Genomic DNA, 24,566 nt, shown 5'->3' with positions numbered 1-24,566 from the left:
ATAACCGATTTTGGTTATTTGTGTTACCTGTACTTTTGTATGTTTGGAAAAATCAGTGATTATTGGTGGGATCTATGGATCATGTTACTCCATTATCAACTATCTTACTATAGCTTTGAAGAAAACCTTGAAAAATGGTTGGATCTTTGGATCCTAACATATCTATTGAATGTAGATTTGTTTATTGATTTGGATATGATACTTTTAATCCAGATCAGGCCATTTAAACTAGTCTTGTTACTAATGAATTGAAACGGGATTGGTAGATCTTCTCTTGAAAATAGGTTATCAACTGATATTGTAAAATGGTGTAATTGTGTTGGTTGTCTGCTTGCTGAATCTAGGTTTGTTTTGAATCCTCTTGTCAGTCGTATAACCGAGTTGACTCGTTGCAACAATTATTTTATGAATATACGAGGCTTTGCCTCTTTTCCAGAAAAAATAAAAAGAAGTGATAGTTGTAATAATTCATTTTATTTTTAAAACTTTTAACCAGTCCTCACAAAAAAAATAAAATAAAATAATTGAAAGTTCAATAGCAAACATACTCGATTCATGGCAAATAGTATTTCCGTAGGCCCATAATTTTGAGCGGTGGAACTTCCATTGGAGATAGGTTTGCCTGTCCCTTTCTCCCTGATAGTATTAATGAAGCTACACCCACATTATGTAGACCACGGTCAATAGTGTGGTAGAAAATTGCCAACCAGACACATTCCCAAATATCATAAATATAGTAATACTCCAGTAGGTTGTACAGTTGTACTCTCGGCACAGAGCGACTTGGGGTGAATGTGACCTGAATCCCCAACCAACAAAGAAAAAAACAACCTCGATGTGGTCGACTGATCCAACATAGTATTAAAAAAGGGGATTTACATGTGCAACTACTGACGCATTGTATCACTGAAACGCTCTTTGTATTTTACTCAAATAAAGTATTGGATCGAGAAATCAACATTTTACGTACAAAACTCACACAATTCGGATTATAAAAACCCAGATTCTACTACTACTGTTACTTTGCGTACTCATCTTCCCCTTTTCTCAAGATCTCTAATCTCTTTCTCTCTTCCCCAGACAGACAAACATGCAGTCTGAGTGACTGAACTACTGCTGACTGCATGTCTGCACTCACAATTGGTAATTGATCATCATCACTAATTTTCTAGATCTCGATCAACAAATTAGAGTATCAAGAGAAATGGGTGTTAGAAGAAGATTACACGAGAGAAGCACTTGGTTTTGTGTTTTTCTGAGCGTCTTATTGATGATTACAAGTTATGAAGCCAATGGAAAGAGTATTAAAGAAAACAGTAACACATGTAGCAGGAGGATTAGCAGTAGTTTCATGATAAGGGAAAGTAGTGCTGCTGGTAATAGTACCAGTAGAAGAAGAAGCAGCAGCAGTTGTGATATTTTTCAAGGGAGATGGGTTTTTGATAATTCATACCCACTCTATAATCTTACAACTTGTCCGTTCATTCGTAGAGAGTTCAACTGTATCAAGTATGGCAGACCTGATTCTCTTTATCTCAAATATCGATGGCAGCCCAGCTATTGTACATTGCCCAGGTACTTAATTATCTCTCTCTCTCTCTATCTCAACAGTAATCAACACAGTATAATCACCATTGTAATGGTATAAGATCAGTGGCTGCATTTCATTCAGTTTCATAATCAAAAGCTTAATGTCTTAATGATTAGTGGTGGTGAATTTATGATTCTTGGTGCATTTAATTGGTGTCATGATTGATGACTATGACCGACAGTTTTTTTTGGAAGGGAAGATTGATTCAAACTCAACAACTGATAAGGTTGTGGAACTTGTGGTTGTAGTCGTCTTTTTGTCGAGCACATATTCTGAGTTGAACAACGTGATTGAGTAAGAAAATGGGTACGTGGGCAAAATGGCAAAGGGCTCTTTTGGCTGTTAAATTAAATTAAAGACATAAATAAAATATTATCTGAAAGTTGATTAAAAGTGACCGAGTACATGTGAAACCATGTACTGTCACCAGAAAGTTTACTCTTTCTTTTTCTTTCTTTTTCTTTGTTTTTTTAACAAGAACAAGAATAGTAACATGTCCAATGCTAAGCGTAGTACCTGTGACGGATCCCTAACTCAAAAGGTAGAGTCCGAAAAAACAAAAAAAACATCATAAATGTCAATAATCCAAACTTGATTTTAGAATTGCGTCAGCCCAATGTTGGAGTTAAAACTTGAGCCGGTAGGGAGTTAAAATACTTATTGTATCAATTTTAGATTGATGTGGCTGCCGTATTAGTCAGACTTGAACAATATTCGTGCGCCTTTACTTATTGTCGGTGGAGCAAGAAATGAAGAATGGTAAAAAAATAATTTGTAGGGGTGTGGGATTAATTAAACTCTAGGAACTCCTTATGACTTGACTGATGTGTTATTTTTTAAAAATTACAGGTTTGACGGAAAAGATTTCTTAACGAGGTTTAAGGGAAAGAAAATTATGTTTGTAGGAGACTCTCTAAGTCTCAACTTCTGGCAGTCACTTGTTTGCCTCCTGCATTCTGCAGTTCCTCGAGCAAACATCGTCCAAAAGACTACAAACACAACCAACATGTATACCTTTCAGGTTTGACTGCTGCCATTTCTCGCAAACTCCTACTATTGTTTACCACTACTCTACAAATGCATCTAAAGGTAACATGTTTAACTCTTGTTTGTCTAGGACTATGGAGTTTCAGTGATACTATATCGTTCTCTTTTGCTAGTCGACACGGATAGTGAAAAAATTGGTCGTGTTCTGAAGCTTGACTCGATTAAAAATGGTGGAGACGTATGGAAAAATATGGACGTTTTGATTTTTAATACTTGGCTTTGGTGGGGTAGAAGAGGAGCCAAACAACCGTACACTCCTTAAACTCATCAAACAGCCTAAATTTCAACATTAGTAATCCTGAGGTGAAGTTGATTAGTTAATGCTTGTCATGCATAATGCAGATGGGACTACGTTCAACATGGCAACAAAATATCTAAGGACATGGATCGTATGCTTGCTTTCCGGTTAGCGTTAACAACATGGGCAAAGTGGGTTACCACAGACGTTAACTCTACCAAAACAAAAGTCTTCTTCCAAGGAATTTCTCCATCGCATTACAAGTAAGATTTTTCATATCAACACTCCTATTTACATGAACTCATAAATGAGGATATTTATTAGACTAAGAATGTGGCCTAGACTAGTATCTAAAAATACCTCCAATATCGCAATGAGCGTCTCACAAGGAGACATCTGATTTACAGATTTTTGATGACGATGGTCTAGCTAGTCGCCATTATATTCACCACGTTTAAAGTCTTTTCGATTCCAAGACTTTATTTACGGGGTTCGGACTCTTCGGAGTGTGAGGCTATATCATATTGATTACTATTGCATATGGCTATCACATTATTCAATCAGTGAATAGCAACTTTCTAATGGAACTTTATTTGTTTGGCAAAATCAGTGGCCATGACTGGAATCAACCTGGAATAAAGAGTTGTTCAAATCAGACGGAGCCGTTATCTGGTTGTAGTTATCCTGCTGGATTACCATCTGTAACAACAATTGTGAAAGATGTTTTAAGTAATGTTCTCTCGAAAAATATAGTTCATTTGTTGGACATTACAACTCTTTCACAACTCAGAAAAGATGCACATCCGAGTGCATTTAATGGCTTCAAAAATATGGATTGTACTCACTGGTGTCTTCCAGGTCTTCCGGATACCTGGAATCAGCTTCTTTATGCACAACTCTCTTCCTTGTTCCCTTAGAATAGAAAAATTACTCATAGTTCATTCATATCAACCGCATATACAGAACAACAACTTTCTTTCTTTACGTCAATATAGTGATCGATTATTGACCAACAAGAGGTAATTAAGCTTAGTGCTACGTTCTCTTGATCATTGAGAATATTCATATTTAAAGACTTCTGTTATCTTCATACAATATGTAAGAAGAAATAAGAAAATTCATATCTTTTGTATTTTAGCAATAATACGTAGATGATCATCTTATTTTCTTGAATTAGAAGTGTATGATTTTTTTATCTCATATTCCTGAGAAAAGTATCTATATAACAAAAGCAAAATACTAATGAAAAGTGAATCAGAACAAAGAATGTACCTTAACCCGATCACCATAAATCGCGACAGTTGCACTTGCCTTGCTTGAAGTGATGGTAACGATTTGGATCCTTCAAGATGATATCACAATCTTTAATTTTCGAAATAAATTTGAAGAAAACATGGCAGTCTTTACAAACTCGCAGGTTTTTTCCAATTCTAATTACACCCCGATGGCCTTCAGACTTTATCAGGACAAAAGCAAGTGCCAGCTTCTCCGTGTGACCACATAAATTACCCTCCACTACAAGAAAACTTGGTTTAAGCGACCAAAATCTTAGCAAGATCTCAAAATTTTGGTCGCTTTAATAGTTAAACAACCATGTTTGCAATTACTAAAAACTTTGGATGTTATTAACATGCTCCCATTAAATCGTAGCTACTAATTAAATTTGTGGGTTGCTTCATCATTTTTCCCAGTACTACATAGCGAGTGGAATAGTAGGTTAGTAGCTATTTACTTCAAGCTACCATGTATCAGCAATTCAAAATATGTTTGGCTGCTAAAAACCTGTCTGAGCAACCAAGGTATAGCGACCACCAATTCAGAAAAGGAAAGTGGATGATGCTAATAATGGGAAAGGGAAGCGATCACCAATCTAATGTTTGATGTTGAGATGTTTAATTTTGATTTGTAGAAAATTTTTACGAGGTGGGTTTCCAATAGAAGTTCTATAGTAATTTTACGAGGTGGGTTTCCCATTCTTTCTCATTTTGCTAATCATTTTCATTCAATTTATTTATACACATTCGTAGTATTCAATCCAAAATTTATATGTTTTACATATTTTCTACGATAATAATTCACTTGTTCATTCCCGTCCATTTCTAATACATTACTCGAAATTCTATCTAACTGAAAACCGAAGGTAATTATCGAATTTGTTTCCAATCATTACCTAGCTCTTGGCTTTCTATTGGCCAGTTAAATTTGAAAAATCGTATTCCTTGTTCGTTTTGTAATTAGCACAATTTTGTATAATCTTAAATACTATTTATATCCTAATTTCGTGATTAAAAAATATTTGGGACAGAGAAAAGGAAGAATCGGAAAAATCTGTTTCTTATGATTTAACATAAAATTGATTTAGGTGTTTTATCAAAACCTTGAAAATTTTAAAATTATATCATTAATTCCTTTTTTTCAAAAAATCGGTGGAACTTGGTCAATTTTCCCGATTTACTGTCGGTAGTTCCCATCCTCGGTGAACTACTGAAGGACATTCAGTTAAAATAATGGATAACTGGATAAACCAATTTATGTAAGAGAAATTGAGTAAGGTCGAGCGAATTGGATAACATTGATAGATAAAGGGTTAAATACACAAAGGTCGATGGACATTCAGTTAAAATAATAGATAACTAGATAAACCAATCTATCTAAGAGAAACTGAGTGAGGTCCAACGATATTGGGTGAGATTGATGGATAACATGTTAAATTAAGTCAAAACGAAGGAAATTTAGTTTATTTGATCGATAACCATATAAACTCATGGAATCTAAGAAAAATTGAGTGAGATCCAGTAATATTGGACAAGATTGATAAATAATGTCTTTAATTAATTAAGGTCGATGAACATTCAATTAAAATGATAGATAATAAAGAACCTAATGATTTTGGGAAAATCTGAGTGAGGCCGATTGAAATTGGGTAAGATTGACAAATAACAAGTGAAATTAAGTGAAGCCACGAAAATTCGGTTTATTTGTTAGATAACTATGTGGCGAAATTGATTAAGGTCGATCGATTGAGATGCACTTGTATAAACCAAACAGTAGGTTTCGGATAACAAGTCCGCTCTAATTTATAATCAGGAATCTATTTTTAAATCGAGACCGAAGAAATAGAAGTAGAGACAGACTGCATTTTCCCGATTCATTCTTTTGGATTTTTTTAATCATAATATCGATAACAATGTCCTAAATTTATTAATATTTTTTTTGGATTTTTTTTCGTGTCGAATGTTGATAACAAAACCGGACACATGAGTTCGTATTAGCACAAACAGAAATACACTTGCTTCTCAATCCGTATGAGCATCCCAAATATAATGTCAAGATCTTTTTCTTGATCCGTATGAGTGGATCAAACAAAATGTGGTCCGTCGATCATTTTAATTTTCATTATTGGTTGTATCCCTCAACCACTCGAACTCTAATTCATATCTGGTTCTCTCTTTCTTTCTTCCTCTCCTTCGAAAAACACCTCTCATCTCCTACGAAACACACCGTCGGCACTTACATGTAAATATATTTTTAATATGCCAGAAAATAGATTTTTTAAGGTTTTAGGGTATATTCCAAAGGAATCTTACATGTAAATGGATGGATTCATCGTTCTTACGAAGTTTCCGACTTATAGTAGTTCACTCATGGCCACATTTGAAGTTCGAATCAACACCGAGCTTCATATTTATCGATTTCGATGATGTATCATGCTAAGTTTGAAGTTATAACCCTCCCGGAGCTTCTTGGATCATAGTTTGTATGTTGTCATACCACATTTGAAGTTCGAATCAACACCGAGCTTCATATTTATCGACTTTGATGATGTATCCAGTTAAGTTTGAAGTCATAACCCTCCCGAAGCTTCTAAGTTCATAATTTTTATGTAGTTATACCACATTTGAAGTTCGAATCAACACCGAGCTTCATATTTATTGATTTCGATGATGTATCATGCTAAGTTTGAAGTTAGAACCCTCCTGGAGCTTCTTGGATCATAGTTTGTATGTTGTCATACCACATTTGAAGTTCGAATCAACATCGAGCTTCATATTTATCGATTTTGATGATGTATCCAGCTAATTTTGAAGTCAGAACCCTCCCGAAGCTTCTAATTTCATAACCTATATGTCGTTATACCACATTTGAAGTTTGAATCAACACTGAGCTTCATATTTATCGATTTCGATGATGTATCATGCTAAGTTTGAAGTCAAAACCCTCCCGAATATTTTTGGCTCATAGTTTATATGTTGCCATACCACATTTGAAGTTCGAATCAACACCGAGCTTTATATTCATAAATTTTGATGATGTATCTAGCTAAGTTTAAAGACAGAACCATTCTGAATTTCGTGGTCCATCTCTAGGAATCTTATAACTGAGTTTACCAGTGTGAACTAATTCTACATCATGACCCGTATGACTTGTCAAAATTACTTCATGACCTATGTGACTAATCGAAATTCAAAACGGAAGCACTAAGAGAAAGCACAAAAACACAAAGGGAAAGCACAAAGAAACACACTAATTATCGAATTCATTTTTCATTTTCCCGATTCATCTTATGCATATTTTGGATTTTTTTTATATCAGAATGTCGATAACAATGTCCTAAATTTATTAATATTTTTTTTGGATTTTTTTTCATGTCAAAGATTTATAATTAAACCGAAAACATGAGTTCGTATTAACACAGAGAAAGCACAAATAAAACACACTTTCCTTGATCCATATGACACTCTTAACATAAATCTATACCGTCCAAATATTTTCATAATCCGTATGAGCCCTTCCTACCACATCTTAGCCGTTCAAATTCTTTTAGATAAAACGATTTTTTTTCTCTCACTTATCTTCATTCACTCACTTTTCTCTCGTCTCTCATCTTCCCCTCCCTCAGAAAAAAACTCAAATTCTACATCTGAACAAACGAAACCAAATCTCACATCGATTAATTGATGATGAATGGATTGGAAATGAAGATTGAGATGCAGTCGCTGCTATCGGTAGATTCATGGGTTCTAGTGAACACCCTAAATCTATCTCTCTGCCTCCTTTCTCTATCCCATCTCCATTTACTCTTCTCCTGCATCTTTTGCTAAACTAGATCCCGTTTCTCACACTAACAACTCACCCACCTACATGTCTTTCTCTCTCTTTCAACCAAACCAGTAACACGAAATCACTCTTTTTAACTCTCTTCAAACTTCAGTATCATCAAGAAAGTATGATTCGTTGTTATTTCAATTTATTTTTCAAAATTTGTTTAGGGCTTTTCTTATTCGATGCATTTAGGGATTTTGGTTCTTATCAGATTCTGAAAATTTTGCATTTTTTATGAAATCCGTTACCCTAGGTTTGATTGGGTTCGATATTGACACCATATATTTGTCAGACAATGAGAGTTATGGAAGAATCAAGATATTGGGTTATTGAAGAAATCAGAGAAGAAGTCTGGTGTTTGTTGTTGATTTGAGAAGGTTGATGGTGGATTCAGAGAATGGGGTGTAGCTGTTGGTTTAGTATAATTGGTTATCATCGGCACTGTCTCAATCTCCTTGATACGGTAACCAACCCCCAATTTCTTACTTCTTTTATTAATTTTTCGCTCTCATTTTTTCATCAAAATCTGTGGTTTCTTTCTTTGATTGCTTAAGTATGTCTAATTAGTTTTATCTGGTCTCTGAAATGTTTTTTGTGTTTTTGTTTTGGGTGATTGAAGTCTTGGAATCGGCAGTAAACGCAGCTAATGAATCTAGGGATTTGAGGTGGTATGATTCAATTGAGGCTGATAAAGAAGCAGATAAAGATGCAGAAGGTATAAGATATACTTTAATCTTTGTTCAAGTTTTTCAATTTCAAAACAATGCTTGAATTATCTTAACTAGATTGTGTATTTTCAAAAATGAATGGACTGGGAATGAGGAAGCTACCAACTTTGAAAGGTTTATTGCCGGTGATGCATCTGGCATTACTGCAACCATTCTTTGCTTGCCTATGGATATGGTGGAATCACTGTAACCATTCTTTGCTTGCCTATGGATACGGGACATGCCCGTATTCAACTATTAACTTCTAGTTTTGTTTTTAATTATTAATATCTCCTGAACCAAATAATGACAAAATTCCACAAGTCCTATCATTTGATTTATGCATTTAGGGCGAGTTTTTTAAAACTTTTTATCTTTGGCCATTTATTACGGATATTGTGGATTAAAGAATTAAACCATTACTGAAGTTCACCCAAAAGTTTAAAAATGGATATTTTCTTGCTGTCTTATAATGCACTGTATACATGTTTCCGTTTATTATATCTTAACTACTATACTTAACTATGTTTTATACAAAATTTCTAAGATGGATTAGTTTCTCAGATGTACTACTTTTGTTAATTTACAGATCCGAACAAAGATGGTAGCACCTGCTGGGGAAGCGTTGGGTGGTGGTGTTGGTGTCTTTCAGCACATGGTTCAGACTGGTATAGATTTTGGTTCTTTGTTCCTAGTTTTTGTAGATCAGGAAGTCATTGCTTTTGTTTCTTTTAGACAAAACTATGCCTCCTAAGCCCTATCGACAATGGTCCTGTTGTTTTTCTCATTATCTCAATTGTAATCCTTTTTTGTTTGTTTCCAGACAGACATTCCTCCTGCAACTGTTGCTCAAATGGGTTCCACTCCAGGCCATACAGTGTCTCATGGCCCTGCACCTATACCTGCGCAAAGGCCTTTTATGCCAGGAGAGAATAACACTGCAGCAGGATTTTCTCAACGACCTGCAATGGGTGCACGATGAAAGCTCCAAGTCCTGCTCAGCCATCACAAACAGTTGCAACTACAGCGCCTGCAACTCCTCCACCTACCGTTCAGTCAGTTGATACATCAAAGTTCCTGGTAGGTTACAACTCTTTCCCTTACTCAAAACTCCACATATTCTTTTGGTCTATGTTTTTGTAAAGGAGAAAGCAAACTTAATCAAGAGCTATATGTCTTCTTAACATTTTGGACATATCTAAGAATGCATCTGATAAGCTTATTCAGCTTTGCCATGCTGGACAATGGTGATTTTGTTACTGACTTACAGATCCAGGTAAATAGTCTAGATAAACTTATCTTCAGTATTATTTTGTGACCACATAAGGAACTCGTGTGCAGTCCACTTTCATGCAGAGAACCGCTCTAGAAAATCGTATTCATATGTAGTCTTTGTATGTTCTATGCAAATTCTTATCATAGTGCACATAATGAGGGCACAATTTACCAAAATACACAAAGATTGTCGTATTTGTGTAAAAGAAGAGGTTTGAAGATGGTTAAATGATTTGGTTTTATGGGACCAAAAGAAATTACGTTGCACAACAGGAGGCAACTACAAGTTTCCAATTAATACCTTGGAACCTTGGATGCTCATTACAGGTTATGAATTTGTTTGTAATGTAGGTTCAAATGACCACAAGCGAGTGAGACGAGTGCAACTTCTGGCTTGCAACACTTAAGCAAATGATCCTATATGTAAGAACTAACTGTGCATTTCGCTTTTTGTTATTCTGGTTCATTTTTTTTCTGCAGTTTGTTAAGTTCATAGTATCAATCTCATCTCTTTGTGTTTCTCGTGAAAACTAACTTGTTTGAATCTCTTGGCAATTCCACAGGTGTTAATTACCAAATATCCTCTAACTGCACCTATCCATTTGGGCAAAGAGCAGACTACAAGTTGTGGAGATTCAGGATTTGATGGTTTCTTTACACTTGAATGATGAATGATCAGAGAGGAACTTAAACACAAGAATGATGGCAGTATGAATCTCTTATTATGAGCTTGGTGCTACAAAGTCGAAGGAGTGTTCATCTTTTGTTTCAAAATTAAGGAAAATGTAATGATTAGTTTGTATTTTTGATCTTTTTGTTCCTGTAAAGATTGTTTTTTTTTTAAAGAAATGATGTAAATTGATCTATGTGATACAATAAAACTTGATTCAGTTTTTAATTTGGTTCATAATTTGTTTTAGTATCAATTTTAATTTTAATTTCAATTTGGGATTATCTAAATCGAAATCGGCCAGATACTTCCGGCACTAGAACAATAGATGCAACGGGTAAAAATTTTGGTAGCTCAAAAATGTAAGCAACCAACTTCAGGGCAAAAAGTTTGGTAGCTCAAAAATGTAAGCAACCAACTTCGGTAGCTCAAAAATGTAAGGAACTAACTTCAGGGCAAAAAATTTGGTAGCCCAAAAATGTAAGCAACCAACTTCAGGTATTTCACTTGCTCTATTATGGTTGGTCAATCTATGAAGCGATCGGCGTTTTACTTGCTCTATTATCGTTGGTTTATCTATGAAGTGATCAGCGTTTTACTTGCTGTATTTTGGTTGGTCTAGCTTTAAAGCGATCACTATTTTGCTTGCTCTAGGAAGTTCGGTCTAGCCATGAAGCAATTAAGAAAAAAAACGCTATGTGATAATTGCTTGATTACTAAAGCGATTGCCTAACTGCTCTAGACTTGTAGAAATCCCACCTTTTGCAACTCGAGAGCGAGAGCCAAATTAAGTCGCTTTAAGGGTTAGAGCGACTCAATATGGGCTTTTCCAACCAAAAATGACTGGTCGCTTAATCCAACTTTTCTTGTAGTGCTCTTTTTCCTCCTTAGTAATATCATGACATCCAGATGATCGATATGCAACAAAACCTTCCTTGTGCATCGTTTCTGTCAGTGTTTCTAATAGCTTGTACATTTTTTCTGAATATGGATTCATGTTGTCCCTTACTGTGAATATGTATATCTTCCTCTCTACTTCGACCCAGCTTTGTGCTGTAGTTGGTTTCAGCCCCAGATCTTTCATAACCAGCCTTACCTTACTGAAATCTTCCCATTGTCCTGAATCTGCGTAGAGTTGAGATAAAAGTATGTAAACCCGTGTGTTATACTGATTAAAAGCCAATGCTTTTATAGCTGCCTGCTCACCCAATACTACATTTTTGTATGTCCTACAAGATGAAAGTAAGGATGCCCATATAAATTCAGAAGGCTCAACAGGCATTTTCTTTATAAAACTGAAAGCTTGGTCAAGAAGACCTGAACGTGCATAGATATCGACCATGCAGGCAAAATGCTTCATATCAGGCTCAATTTTGTAGTCCCTTTGCATTGATATATAGAGTTGCAAACCTTCATCAACTAGTCTCCCATGACTACAGGCTGAGAGTAGAGCAATAAAAGTAACTCCATCTGGTATAATACCCGTTTTCTTCATCGCATTAAAAGCTTCCGCTGCTTCTGTACCCAAACCATGCATTCCGTACCCGCTGATCATAGTGGTCCAAGTCACCAAGTTTTTGTTTTTGACATTCTCAAATAATAATACAGCTGAATTTAAATCCCCAGCCTTTGCATACATATCAATGAGAGCATTGTTTTCCACCATCATATAAGAATTCATGTTCCTACAAGAACGAGTGACATGACCGTGAATTTCTCTCCCATGCCGAAGATCTGATGTTCCTCCACAAACTTGCAGTAGTGATGCAAGAATAGATGATTCTGGTTCTCTTAAATTCTCATAGATCATTTCCCTAAAAAAGTCTAAATGTGCGCTCAGGAAACTGGCTGTTAGCATGACCTGTAATTATAGCATTCCGAGTAACAGAATTCCGGTCTCTCATCCGCTCAAAAACCTTAGACGAATATGTCAAGTTTCTACTTTTTGCATACATATCAACAAAAGCAGTCTCCAGAAGAACATCGGAACTAAAAATACCATTTCTGATGGAGAACCCATGGACAGACCTGCCTAAATTAGGCACCATTAACTGCGAACAAGCAGCTAAAACACTGGTGAGAGTTATCCGATTTGGTTTCACTCCTTCTCCGACCATCTGTGAAAAGAAGTTCACAGCTAGGTCCCCTGACCCATTGTGAGAAAACCCAGAAACCATGGCAGTCCATAAAACAACATCTTTGATAGGAGTTTCGTCGAACAGTTGACGTGAAGAAGCAACACAACCAAAACTGAAGTACATTTCGACAAACCCAGTAGTGACAAAGATGTCCTTGAGATACCCATTTTTTATAGCAAACGAATGGATGTTTTCTCGATAGTGCAGAGGCTGGTGAAGATCATGCAAAAGCTTGAGAAGTGATGGGATGGTGTAGTTGTCTGGAAGGAAGCCTTGGTCCCTGAATTGTACGAAGTGGTGGAGGGCTTTCTCAAAGTTGCCCGACTTTAGAAGGGTTCTTAATATGGAGTTGAAGGAATAACAGCTACTGCGTTTGATCGAATGTGCTAGCATTACCAGTCCAGGCAATGGACTTTGAGTTTTCGATCAAATGGAATTTTAAAGAATCAAAGAAATGACACTATGACTGGGTCACAGACTCACAGGGGTGTCTTTTGAGAATTAAAAAAGAAGACTATTATTGGGGCGTCACATTCCATTAGAAGGGCGTCACCTAATAGGACAAAAACGGGTCACCCATAAGTAATATCAAAAACCCCTATCTCAAATAATTTTGTAATGACTAAACAATCCTTATTTAGTTAATTTTAATTTAATTTAATTAGCTAAAAATTAAATTAATGAATTTTGTTGTATACTTGGTGAATTCCGGGACAAAGTTTTTGTGGGAAGAAAAACTGGTCGTAAAATAAACTTCCACGGTTGGAAATAATCCAAATCTAGACGTAAAAAATCACCTTTACGGTTGGAAATATTCCAAACCTAGACGTAAAATCACCTCAACGGTTGGAAATATTCCAAACCTGGACGAAAAATCACCTCTACGGTTGGAATTAAAAGGAACCTGGACGTAAAATGAGCTTCTACGGTTGGAACTAATTCAAATCTGGGCAAATAAAATTCTACGGTTGGAATTAATCCAAACCTGGACGTAAAATCACTTCTACGGTTGGAAATAATCCAAACCTGGAGTAAAATCACTTCTACGGTTGGAATTAAAAGAAAACTGGACGTAAAATCGGATTCTATGGTTGGAATTAAAAGAAACCTGGGCGTAAAATGAGCTTCTACGGTTGGAACTAATCCAAACCTGGACGTAAAATTACATGCAAATAAAATTCTACGGTTGGAATTAATCCAAACCTGGATGTAAAATCACTTCTAATTAAAGGGTAATCTTGACATTTTGTATATGTGTTAGGATATCCCATAACCACTTTTTTGGACATTAAGAATCCAAGTGAAACCCCTCTATTGGAGTGTGACGCCCCAATAATAACCTTCTTAAAAAAAGAGAAGAAATATATATCAGATCATTTTTTTCTTCCAATTTTTTTTGGGACATTTTATACCTGGCTTGATTGGGATATACCCAAATTAATTGGGTATACCAAATGAGACAAAATAAGGTCATTTTGAAGTAAAACACAAAACCCCTTATCCACATATTTACAAAAATGGCTAATCTACCCTTAATTAATTAACACTAATAAATGTGATTAGGATAATTGATTTAATTAGTTAATTAGTTAATTAATTTTGAAATTAGGTTTTATTTTAGATTGAACTCATGGATGTGGGTAGATTTTTGAGATTTTTTTTTTTTTAAGAATTCTACTTGTAGTGGAAATGGCTAACCGTACTACCCAGAGACTTATAAATATGGGATTGTAGAGTTGCTGGGCGATTTTATACTCAAAATTATAGAAGGAATCAACATTTTCAGTTCTGAAAATATGAAAAGTCGGCAAGGTCTACGGATGAAGAACATGCCGACTATATCTGGTCGGCAAGGTCTGCGGATGAAGAACATGCCGACAACTTATGGCCAACATGGTCGATAAAAAAATACTATGTCGACTATAGGATTTTTGAAATACAGAGAAGGTGTTACAAATGCATGATTAGTCGGTAAGGTATTGATTTCATAACCTGCCGATTAAAATATAGTCGGCACGGTATGGAGATGGATATCTTGCCGACCTTGTAACTGCTAGTTTCAGAGATGAAAAGTCGGCATGGTATTCAACCTTAATATAGTCGGCAAGGTCGACAAAAAATACCCGCCGACTTTTGGTTCGTTTTGATTCTTCGTTTTTTTTTTTTTTTTTTTTTGATTTCACATTTATAGTTAGAGTGTAGAAGAAAGATTTTGATTTTTTTTTTAATATGTTTTGGTCGACATGTTTTTTTAGTATGGGCAATTTGGTCTTTTAACACCTTTTAGACACCCCTTAGCACACTAGTTCGGATAGGAATAAAATGGGTATACCCCAATTAATCTGGGTATACCCCAATTTCGCCAGGATTTTATAAAGTACCCCGTTTTTTACAAATTTTCTAAAGTACCCTGTTTTATTCAAAAAGCAAATTTCATCCAGTTAAATGCTAGGTGACAGTTATCTTTCCAATTAAAAGTCCTATTTACCCATGAACTACGTCTCCTTGGTAGAGAGGATAAATGATTCGACGATCCTGAAAGAGGGTGTAACGATCCTGAACTACGCTCGACGAATCTGAAAGTGGTAACGACCCTGAACCGAGCTCGACAAACCGGAAAAATATTGTAGAAGATTGATTCTCCACCAACCGAAAAAACCAAGACACTGGGAATGATGAACCCTTTCAGGGAATGATTAAACGAACCTGAAAATGATGATACGATCCTGAACCGAACTCGACAAATTGGAAAAATGATGTAGAAGGTAAACGTAATAACAAGTAAAGAGTAAAGAAATAAACATTAAAGAAAGTAAACTAGTGTTGGCTAACTAGGATGGAAAACTAAACAGTTTGGGCACTTTAAAATTTTTATAAAAAACAGGGTACAAATAAACGAGGTCAATTAAACGGGGTACTTTATAAATTCTCCCATTTTATGTTTTTTTATGTTCTAGGTCTGACATTTGTCTAATGTAAGGATTTTGAGCATCTAAACATACTGATGGAACTTTTATTTCACTAGATTGGTATTTGGTACACTCTAAATTCAAAAAACAACAACCAAAGAAAATGGATACAACACAACCAAATTTACATATACATAAGAAAACCCTCTTCCCTTCCCTTTTCATTGGTAATTTATTTTTATTTTTAATTTTTGTGGGTGTTGAAGGTCAATTATTACAGGAAAGTTCGGTTCTAGATTATGATATCAACAGGAGAGACTAGGATTCATGGACATTTAGGTCCCCCTCGCTTGGTTTTCCAGTTATTGTAGCAAGGGCACATCTCCTTGTTCCCATAAGTGCCTGGTGGCACACACAAACACTTGTTGCAACACTTGTTACAGAAGAAAGTGCAGGGCTTCTTGAAAGCTGTTAAGGAGCACCTCTTGGTGCAACGTGGCGCGCATTCTGCATTCATTTGTTCACTATGAACGTTAAAACAAAACGTAAAAGAAAAAGTTATGATGAGTTAGGTTCTCCAAATACATTGAACCACGAATGGTTGCCACCAAATTACAACTAACCTTGTGGTTGAAGACTACCCTGAGTAAAGCCGGACTGCATGCAATTGAAAACCCAGATCAGTTAGCAGGGATTGGAAGAAGTAGTTTTCTTAAAAAATAACTAACTTTAAAGATTCGAAAAATGCTTATTTATCTCACTCACCGTGTCGATGTCTTTTGGTGGCATGGGTTGTGCAGCTGGACTTATAGTTGCCTGAAACAAATTTCATAAACAATTAAACTTCACTTCAATGAACCAGTCATATATGCATATTGGGGGTACTAAACTGCAATTTTCTTATAGAAGTAGTAATGATCCCAAACGGGAATTTTTGTTCTAGGATTTGGCGACAGCTGTGTAACCAACCATATATGTATGCACAGCTTTTCACTAACTCAATCCTCTGCAACTTAAGAATGGAATGCTAAAAGTTACTTGTATGCGAAACAGAACCAGAGAATGCTATCTCAGATTTTTCGGAATCAATGCAAGGAAAAAAGTAAGAGGCGTGCAGTAAGCTGAAATATGTGTCACGATTGGGAATCTATATGGCAGACTCAAAACGCTCAATATTTGAAGGAATGAACTGAGAGAGAGGGAGAGATTCCATGCATTAGGTTACCTGGTTTTCTGCTGAAACAACCAATAAGGTCACAAAGCAAAGCATCAAGATTAGTAGTTCCTTAGCCATAGCTGATGTGCGTGTGTTTTGGTGTTTGTGTGCGTGAGAGAGTGAGAGAGAGAAAGACTTGAAAGTGTTTGTTGTTGTGGGAGAGGAACGTTAGAGGCTCTACAGACACTTTATATAGGAAGTTGAGTGACCGACTTATTGGTACGTAGTTCACTTCGTAGTTAGAAGTACGTAGTAGAGACCAATGCTATTTATTGTATTGTAAATTTAAGTCCTAGTAAGCTATGCAATGCATTGACGCTTCTGCGTGGTTACTTTAATCACTGTTGAGCAAAAATTTATTGGGTAAATGCAAATGATTAGGAAAATGGAGGATCAATAGTATGCCACATCGCTGCATGCATACCAGATGCGGGCAAGCAGCGTGTTATCAGCATTTTTGTTAGATATCAGTAGTTGGATAAACAGAAAACAGAAACAGATAGATGAGATAGAGACATAAGTGAAAACAGCTTTTTCGATTCTCATGCAAAACTGTCAAATTTGCCTCTTATTAACTGTTTTGGATGGGTAGGAAGCATTCCATCATTCTTTAAACAAATGGGGTAAATTTATCCTTAGGACCCGATCATAACAGATTAACAGTGCTTCGGATTTGGTTGGATCTTCTTACGTACACCACATATGTAGAGACGAGAAGGATATCATGATCATCTTATTATAAGTACGTACAAAAGACAAGGAATGATATCACATTACGAATCAAAAAAAGTAGAGACCTCAAACCTCTTATCAAATCCATGTGCTATTCACGACCGAGAAAGTGATAGCTGAAAGCGAGTTTAGTTCACATGTGATCTCACATTGTCGCATTCTACCATCTTACGCTCTCTTTATTTTCAATAATTTGCATGTATGAACACAACACAACGTATACATATGAGAACGCCATTGTAATAACACAGATACAAACTCCTAGTCGTTTTGGTTGCTTCACGACTCATGGCGCTAGTCAGAAAAATCACGTCGGTACTATGAACAATCAACTTCTGTATCTGTGCTTGTGACATTTTTTGTTGCATCTTTGAATTCGTCTTGATCGACTGTTGACTGTGACTCTGTGAGTATCCTCGTCTCGTAAATACTGAGCACCCCTCTCTTTATACAGCATGCCAACAGCTTAATCTAGTCCCAACGTAATTTTAGCTCGATTTTATCTGCGTGAGAGAGAGAGAGAGAGATATAAACCACCCACCCGTGATGCTTTTTTAACGTTTAACATACTCTCTTCTGTCTCACTCTCATGTAGTCGCATTCAACCTCTCCCTCTCAACTCTCCACTACAGTTCAGTTTTACTGTATTAGCTAAATGCAAACGAATCCATTTTACACCTGATTTGGGAAAAGAATAACACGAGAGCAAGTAAATTCGGTGGAGATTGAAAAGGTTTACCCATCGTAAGATGAGATGATATAAGTCAGAGACGTAATTGTCAAATTAGTTGACTAAGTCAACAGTCTGTTAGTAAGAAATTTCATCGCCCTCTAGAAAGCGAGCGATTCACCGGAAGAAGAATAGAGACAGGAGATGCAGCTTCACCACCTGGGTATTATTAGGTGAGGTGACCACTAGAAAGCTAGCGATTCACAGGAAGAACAGAAACTGGAGATGCAGCTTCACCACCCGGGTATTACAAGGGTGACGGAAACAACGGATTATTAAAGCTATGTAAAATTTGGACCATCAAAACAATTCCATCTCATATTTTGATTCATAAGTTCCAGTGAACCCATACGTATCTTTTTTTCCATCCTAATATTCAATAATAACTTAACAATAACCTGATTTTATTTAAAATAAAAGGAGAAAACTGACTAAGCCAATGCTGTATACAATCAGTTAACAAGGCCGGAGGTAGTTTCGCCTTTTTACCATTTTATAACCAAGGCCTGGAGGTAGTTTCGCCTTTTAACCATTTTATAACTAACCGCACAAATTCAAATCGCTGGTATCTAGTGTGAAAGACACATCATCTTCGCATAATTAAAACTAGCGAATGAAACTGATATATCTGAAGAAAATCTAGTATAACAGTCTCCAAATACAGTAGAAATTTATTTGCACCAGGATCAAAAAAAAAAGGAAGAAGAAGAAGAATAAGGAAATCATAAGCTAATCTACAGCCAAATTTTCCTGCCAATCTGTTTTCTTCAAGAGAAAGGTACCACAATAACAAGAACCACTTTTTCACCAACGCCAAAAAATAGAGGAGAGCAGAAAAAGTAGTAGCAGTAATCTAGAAGAAGAAAATGGAGGCCCTTGTAGTTCAGCCTTCTTCTTTTATCTCTACATTCTTTAAAAGAACAAACAAAAGTACTTTTTCAAAGAGAAGGGAGAAAATGAATACCGCCATATCCTTAGCCAGGATTATTTTGCTTGAGGGTGTGACGCAATGAAGTCAACAGCAACATTGATCGAGCTGATCTTATCAGCTTCATTATCTGGGATTTCGAAACCAAATTCCTCTTCAAGAGCCATTACAATCTCGACAGTGTCTAAACTGTCAAGTCCAAGGTCCTGCTGAAAATTGGCCTCTGGTGTAACCTGTGAGCATTGTCCAAGCATGCAAAGCAATTTATTATATAACTGAACTGAAACAATATAATTTACCCCAACAAAATGACAAGAAGGACAGTATTCTTGAGAGTTGAGAATATATTTAGAGTGTAAAATTATATCCTGAGAATCGAGAACATGAATTTCAGCTGGGAGTTTACAATTGTAGAAAATTTTGTTTTGTTTTTCGGTCTTGGTATGGTATGCAAGCAGTATTTTAGAAGAGCCGTATATTAAAAATTATGAAACATATTAAGTCAAACACATAGACATGTTTTATTCTAAATCCTCCCCGAAATGAGAAGCACACAGTAAGAGAGTTAGAGCACCACATAGGCAGGTCAGGGAGGTCCATACAATATGTCAAATTTGTAGACTTCATACCAAAATTTAGGACCAAAAAATCCACTGTAAGGTTTAGAACGCTAACACTGGTCCAAGGAATAAAACCAAACATTTTCTGTCTTCATAATTTTCAGTCTTCCACTTCTTTGGGCTTTATTGGTCAGTGATATTTTATACCACTACACATTTCCTGTCTTCATAATTATCGCAAACCAAATACTCTAACAATATTACCTAACAGAGCTCTAGACCCTGAAAGGGTCTCAATCAACTCAACCCTTCCAGAATGATAAGCTGGATGCTTGAACTTCAGAATTCTTAGTTATAACGCCTTGTTAGCAATTATTCACCCAAAAAGTTCAAACTATTCAAGGAGGTGGAAGAAATAAAGAAAGGCCTGTATGACTGTAGGTGTAGTTCCATAATTTCCAACTCCCAGACAATCTCAATTAAGTATAAGCACTGATAACAACTATTTGAAACCTATGAAACAACTCAAACAAGTAAGACAGTTAAGCATCCAATGGTTTCACAAGAGAAAAAACGTCAGCCTCAGTGGGGAAAAAAAGAAAATTGAAACTTGACAATATCGCCCACTGTTATTGAGAACAAATTTTAATGATGAATCAGGATGAGTCTCGACCTCAGTCGTGAGGTCAAGACTCACAATCTGACAGCATCAACATAACTTACGTCTAGTTATATAAGAATCGTACTTGACAGACTAAAGCAGTGAAACATTATTTACTTTACTTTATCCTACATTTGGTTTAGTCAAAAAAGATTCTGATATACTAGAAGTCAGCGACTTTGAGCATTACGCTACAGAAGATAATACTTCCAATCCTTTTTCATAAAATTTTGAAATGTTCATTAGGTGTGACATTGAGTCGGAGCTTTAGGATGAGCAGGGTGCCGAACAAATATGATTCCATCAAAGGCTCTCGTTACAATACTCTAAATTAACCTTTAACAAACAATGGTGACAATCAAGACTCTTTCTTCAATAGTTCACTCTTTGCCAGGAGTCTAGAACTCCGGAAGCACATGGAAAAAACTAAGACATGTCAGTATTTCAAGCCATCTTTCCGTAAGTGGAAATCAGAACCACACTTTATCAAATAGCTTGATAAATGCATTTCACCATTTATTAAGACTTTATGAAGCAGAACGTGTATCAGGATTTTGTTTAAGAATAAATAAAACATGTATAAATATATTAGAATTAGAGAGGCAGCATAATTAAGACCACGAAACACTCATGGTATTATAATCCTCTGCAAAAGACAAAAGACCACAACATACTCATGGTATTATAATCCTTTGCGAAAGACAAAAGAGAACTACCAATGCTCTAGGATTGGTGAAGTTTTTCTCCATGACCAACAAACTCTCAGTTAAACATTTAGACTGTGGAGTGTGATGTTCGCGTTAGAAAATCTCGTTCGCTTATACAGACATGGGATTCAGGATAACATCTGTGCTGAGAGACACTGCCATAAATTAAGGAGCAAAATAGGGGTATCCAAGGTACTACACAAAAGTTTATCCATGCAGACTTTATCATGAGTAATTGTAACCAACAATAGAAGACTTAGACTGTAACCAACAATTGATCATTAAATTGTTTATAGTTCCACCATAGAGTGTGTTGATGCTACACTAGTCCATGATAGAGGGAGAAACAGCTCTTACTATTGATACTGTACTTTGAGATTTCTCTTTCTACAACCCCTTCGAGAATTTAAATACTGAGACTGTACGTTTAATACAAGAAAAGAGGCTACTAAACATAGTTTTAGCCACTGTGAACTAAAATCACCTAAACTCGGGTCATTTGTCACAGATCACAAGGGATATCGCCAAAAACACATATGCACACCCCTCTGAACTCTGGCGAATCTATAATTTACACAAACCCCCTCAGTACCAATTTAGATTTCTAAGTTTGATTTGCTAAACTTAGCTATTAGTGAAAACCCTACTACGGACAGGCACAGTTGAATAACATATCCTATAATATTAGATGAAATCCCGTTTCAAAGCAGTAAAGATATAAAAATTTGTCTACTATGTGATTAACACCGAATCAAAACAGAAACCCAAATACGGTAATAGGTATTACCTTAGATGGATCACACTTCTGAAATTTCTTGACGACACCAACAATACGATCTGCAACTTCCTGCTTGTCAAGGAAAGAACCTCTGACTTCCTCAGAAAAGTGACGACGAAACTGATTCAAAGATAGCATAGCGAATGGAGCTGTTAACTGTCTTTTCGCATCGACATTGACTCTCAGATGCTTAAGAAGAGCATTTCTTGCTACTGCCGCCATTACTGAGTAATGAACTAGGAATACGAATATAACGAGAGGGAGAGAGTAACTTTGTCTTGTATTCTTTTGTGTTTCTGAGGTTTAATTCGATTCAGTGAAATGAAAGGGGATTTTGATGATGATCTATTGAGTTCCCCGACTCCCCCTAACAAGGTATTTCTAGAATACGCGTGTTGCGTATTGCGCATCCCAGGTTGATAGGTTCCATTAGGGTTTATGCTCGCTGGGCTTCTGTTGCGTACTTTTGATGTGGATCACTAACATTTCATGGGTTGGGCTCGCAGTAAATTTCATTTTTATTGAAACCTATTTTGAGGCATACTGAATTTTTTTTGAGGCATACTGAATAATGCCGAAATAGGGTCACTAAATGAAAAATATCATCACTCCTTATATACCCTTTTTGATAATGACATAATTACCCTTATTTAAGAACCATTAATTGGGGGATATAAGAAAAGGACAAAAACTGGTTCCAGATATCAATTCGGGGTCACCCTTATCTAAGTATTTTACGTATTACTAATCTACCCCTCACTAATCAGGATTAGTGATTAATAATAATTATTAAAATCTTAAGATTTTTGATAAATGATTAGTGTGTGTTTTATTTGAATTTGGGTGAGTGAGGTGAGAGTAGAAGGAGGGAAAAATATTTTTGAGTGGAATTTTTTTTGTGAAAATGGAAGATGATTGTGAGGAGAGAATTGCAGCTACTGAATCTTTAGCTCTACTACAACAAGGAGCTAACGACAACAACTCTCAATTGCAATTCTTTGTTAAGCCAACACCCTTGAATGATGATTTTGACGAGTATGGAGAGTTTTTCGAAGAAACTACACAAGAAAGTAAACTTGCATAACATGCAAGCATCCCCAATACACAGGTAAAGCTGCTAGGAGGTTGAAAAATCGATTTTTTTCTTTAAACCTGCCATTTTTTCAACTGTAAAACCTCGGTGCCGGCATGGCCGTAGTATGAATACCATGCCGGCAGACGCGTTACCGGCATGGTATTCATACTACGACCATGCCGGTAAAGCGATATCCCCCAATTTGAATATTGATCCGGCATAGTATTCTACCAAAAAACTATGCCGGTACGCAGTTAACTTTTTTACCTACCAAGGAATATACTACGGAATATTAAACCGGCATGGGTTCATTGATAGGTTACCATGTCGGAACTGCATGAAAAACATACAGGAAACATTTCCATGTAAACCCAAAAACCGGCATGGAAAATTAATAACCATCAACGCCGGAACCAGTTACCGGCGTGGTATCATCAATTTCGAGAATGCCGGCAGTGGAACCGGCGTTGTTGAGTTTCAAATTTACAATGCCGACACCTACAAAAAAACATACAGGAATAAATGTTTTCCAGAGCTAAATACCGGCATTACATATCAATTAATTGGAATGTCGGTAGCGTGTACCGGCTTGGGACAATAAATTACGACAATGCCGGCACCTTGTTTTCCGGCGTTGCTGTCTAATGAATAATGTATGCCGGAATATGTTTCAAATTTGGTCTTCAGTTTTGGCTAAGTTCGACAATGCCGGAACATTGGTCGAGCATGCCGGTACTTGTTTCCAGCATAGTGTTTTAATTTCGTTTGGAACTAATTTTCGTTCGATCTTTAGGTGGTGACATATATTGATCCAACAAATGCAAGCCGCTTTATCGGGATACGTCGGAATACTATAAAATACCTCCGGTATGTGACCAAAGAATACTTTACTAATGGATTGCTAGTAATGAACCTTCTAATAAATGTGAAATTGATCTTATGTAGGGAATAATAGATCGAAATGAAGCAATCGCTTGGGCTAAAGAGACGGCTCTTAAGAACATGTGTGTGTTGGTGAGGAATACCGAACGTTCAAAGAGGCGTTTTGAGATGGCTTGCGAGAGAAGTGGGAAATACAAGGAGAAGAATAACCACAAGAGAAAGGATTATGTATATCCAAAGAAGACTAATAGGGTATACAAGACTCGTACGAGGAAGAATGATTGCCCGTTTAAGCCTTTTTTCCGTTTAAATGACATGAACAATTGGGATTGTGAGGTTTTGTGTGGCTGTCATAACCACCGGGATCCGAAATATTTTGTTGGTCACTCCCTAGTTGCGAAGCTGAAACCTCATGAGTTCGAGGATGTAAAGAGATTGACCAAAGCACTTATCAAACCGAGACAAATTCTCAGAGTCTTCAAGGAAAAGGATGAGTCTAACGTGTCTTCTCTACGTACAATTTATAGCGCACAAGCAACTATTAGAAGGGTGGAATGGGAAGGGAGGTCCGTTATGCAAGAATTTGAGAAGATGGCTTGGGATTACAACTACACGCGTA

At 36.3% G+C, this 24,566-nt stretch overlaps 5 protein-coding genes across 5 annotated transcripts; 1 reads left to right on the top strand and 4 right to left on the bottom strand.

Annotated features, from left to right (window-relative positions):
- The first annotated feature begins 820 nt into the window (after positions 1-820).
- LOC113313962 (protein trichome birefringence-like 38) lies at positions 821-4,013 on the top strand. The gene is made up of 5 exons (XM_026562734.1): positions 821-1,575; positions 2,441-2,612; positions 2,709-2,887; positions 2,981-3,139; positions 3,487-4,013. Exons 1-5 carry the CDS (start codon positions 1,205-1,207, stop codon positions 3,791-3,793), a joined length of 1,188 nt encoding a protein of 395 aa, XP_026418519.1. The 5' UTR covers positions 821-1,204; the 3' UTR covers positions 3,794-4,013.
- A 6,899-nt stretch (positions 4,014-10,912) lies between these two features.
- Positions 10,913-12,441, bottom strand: LOC113312251 (putative pentatricopeptide repeat-containing protein At3g49142). Its single transcript, XM_026561008.1, has 2 exons — positions 11,493-12,441; positions 10,913-10,947 (listed from the first exon to the last, which is right to left on the bottom strand). Exons 1-2 carry the CDS (start codon positions 12,439-12,441, stop codon positions 10,913-10,915), a joined length of 984 nt encoding a protein of 327 aa, XP_026416793.1.
- Positions 12,442-12,445: 4 nt separating this feature from the next.
- LOC113312250 (putative pentatricopeptide repeat-containing protein At3g23330) lies at positions 12,446-13,162 on the bottom strand. Its single transcript, XM_026561007.1, has one exon. The coding sequence runs from the start codon at positions 13,160-13,162 to the stop codon at positions 12,446-12,448; it is 717 nt and encodes a 238-aa protein (XP_026416792.1).
- A 2,764-nt stretch (positions 13,163-15,926) lies between these two features.
- Positions 15,927-17,089, bottom strand: LOC113314405 (protein GAST1-like). The gene is made up of 4 exons (XM_026563201.1): positions 16,904-17,089; positions 16,444-16,494; positions 16,302-16,335; positions 15,927-16,185 (listed from the first exon to the last, which is right to left on the bottom strand). The coding sequence occupies exons 1-4, from the start codon at positions 16,970-16,972 to the stop codon at positions 16,004-16,006; spliced, it is 336 nt and encodes a 111-aa protein (XP_026418986.1). The 5' UTR covers positions 16,973-17,089; the 3' UTR covers positions 15,927-16,003.
- A 1,864-nt stretch (positions 17,090-18,953) lies between these two features.
- LOC113307847 (acyl carrier protein 2, mitochondrial-like) lies at positions 18,954-22,338 on the bottom strand. The gene is made up of 2 exons (XM_026556307.1): positions 22,000-22,338; positions 18,954-19,517 (listed from the first exon to the last, which is right to left on the bottom strand). Exons 1-2 carry the CDS (start codon positions 22,210-22,212, stop codon positions 19,341-19,343), a joined length of 390 nt encoding a protein of 129 aa, XP_026412092.1. The 5' UTR covers positions 22,213-22,338; the 3' UTR covers positions 18,954-19,340.
- Between the last annotated feature and the right edge of the window lie 2,228 nt (positions 22,339-24,566).

The sequence above is a fragment of the Papaver somniferum genome, chromosome 9 (genome assembly GCF_003573695.1).
Source record: "Papaver somniferum cultivar HN1 chromosome 9, ASM357369v1, whole genome shotgun sequence".
Taxonomy (NCBI): Eukaryota; Viridiplantae; Streptophyta; class Magnoliopsida; order Ranunculales; family Papaveraceae; genus Papaver; species Papaver somniferum.
Note: the sequence above shows the minus strand (reverse complement) of the source record. Positions and strands in the feature narration are given on the sequence as shown.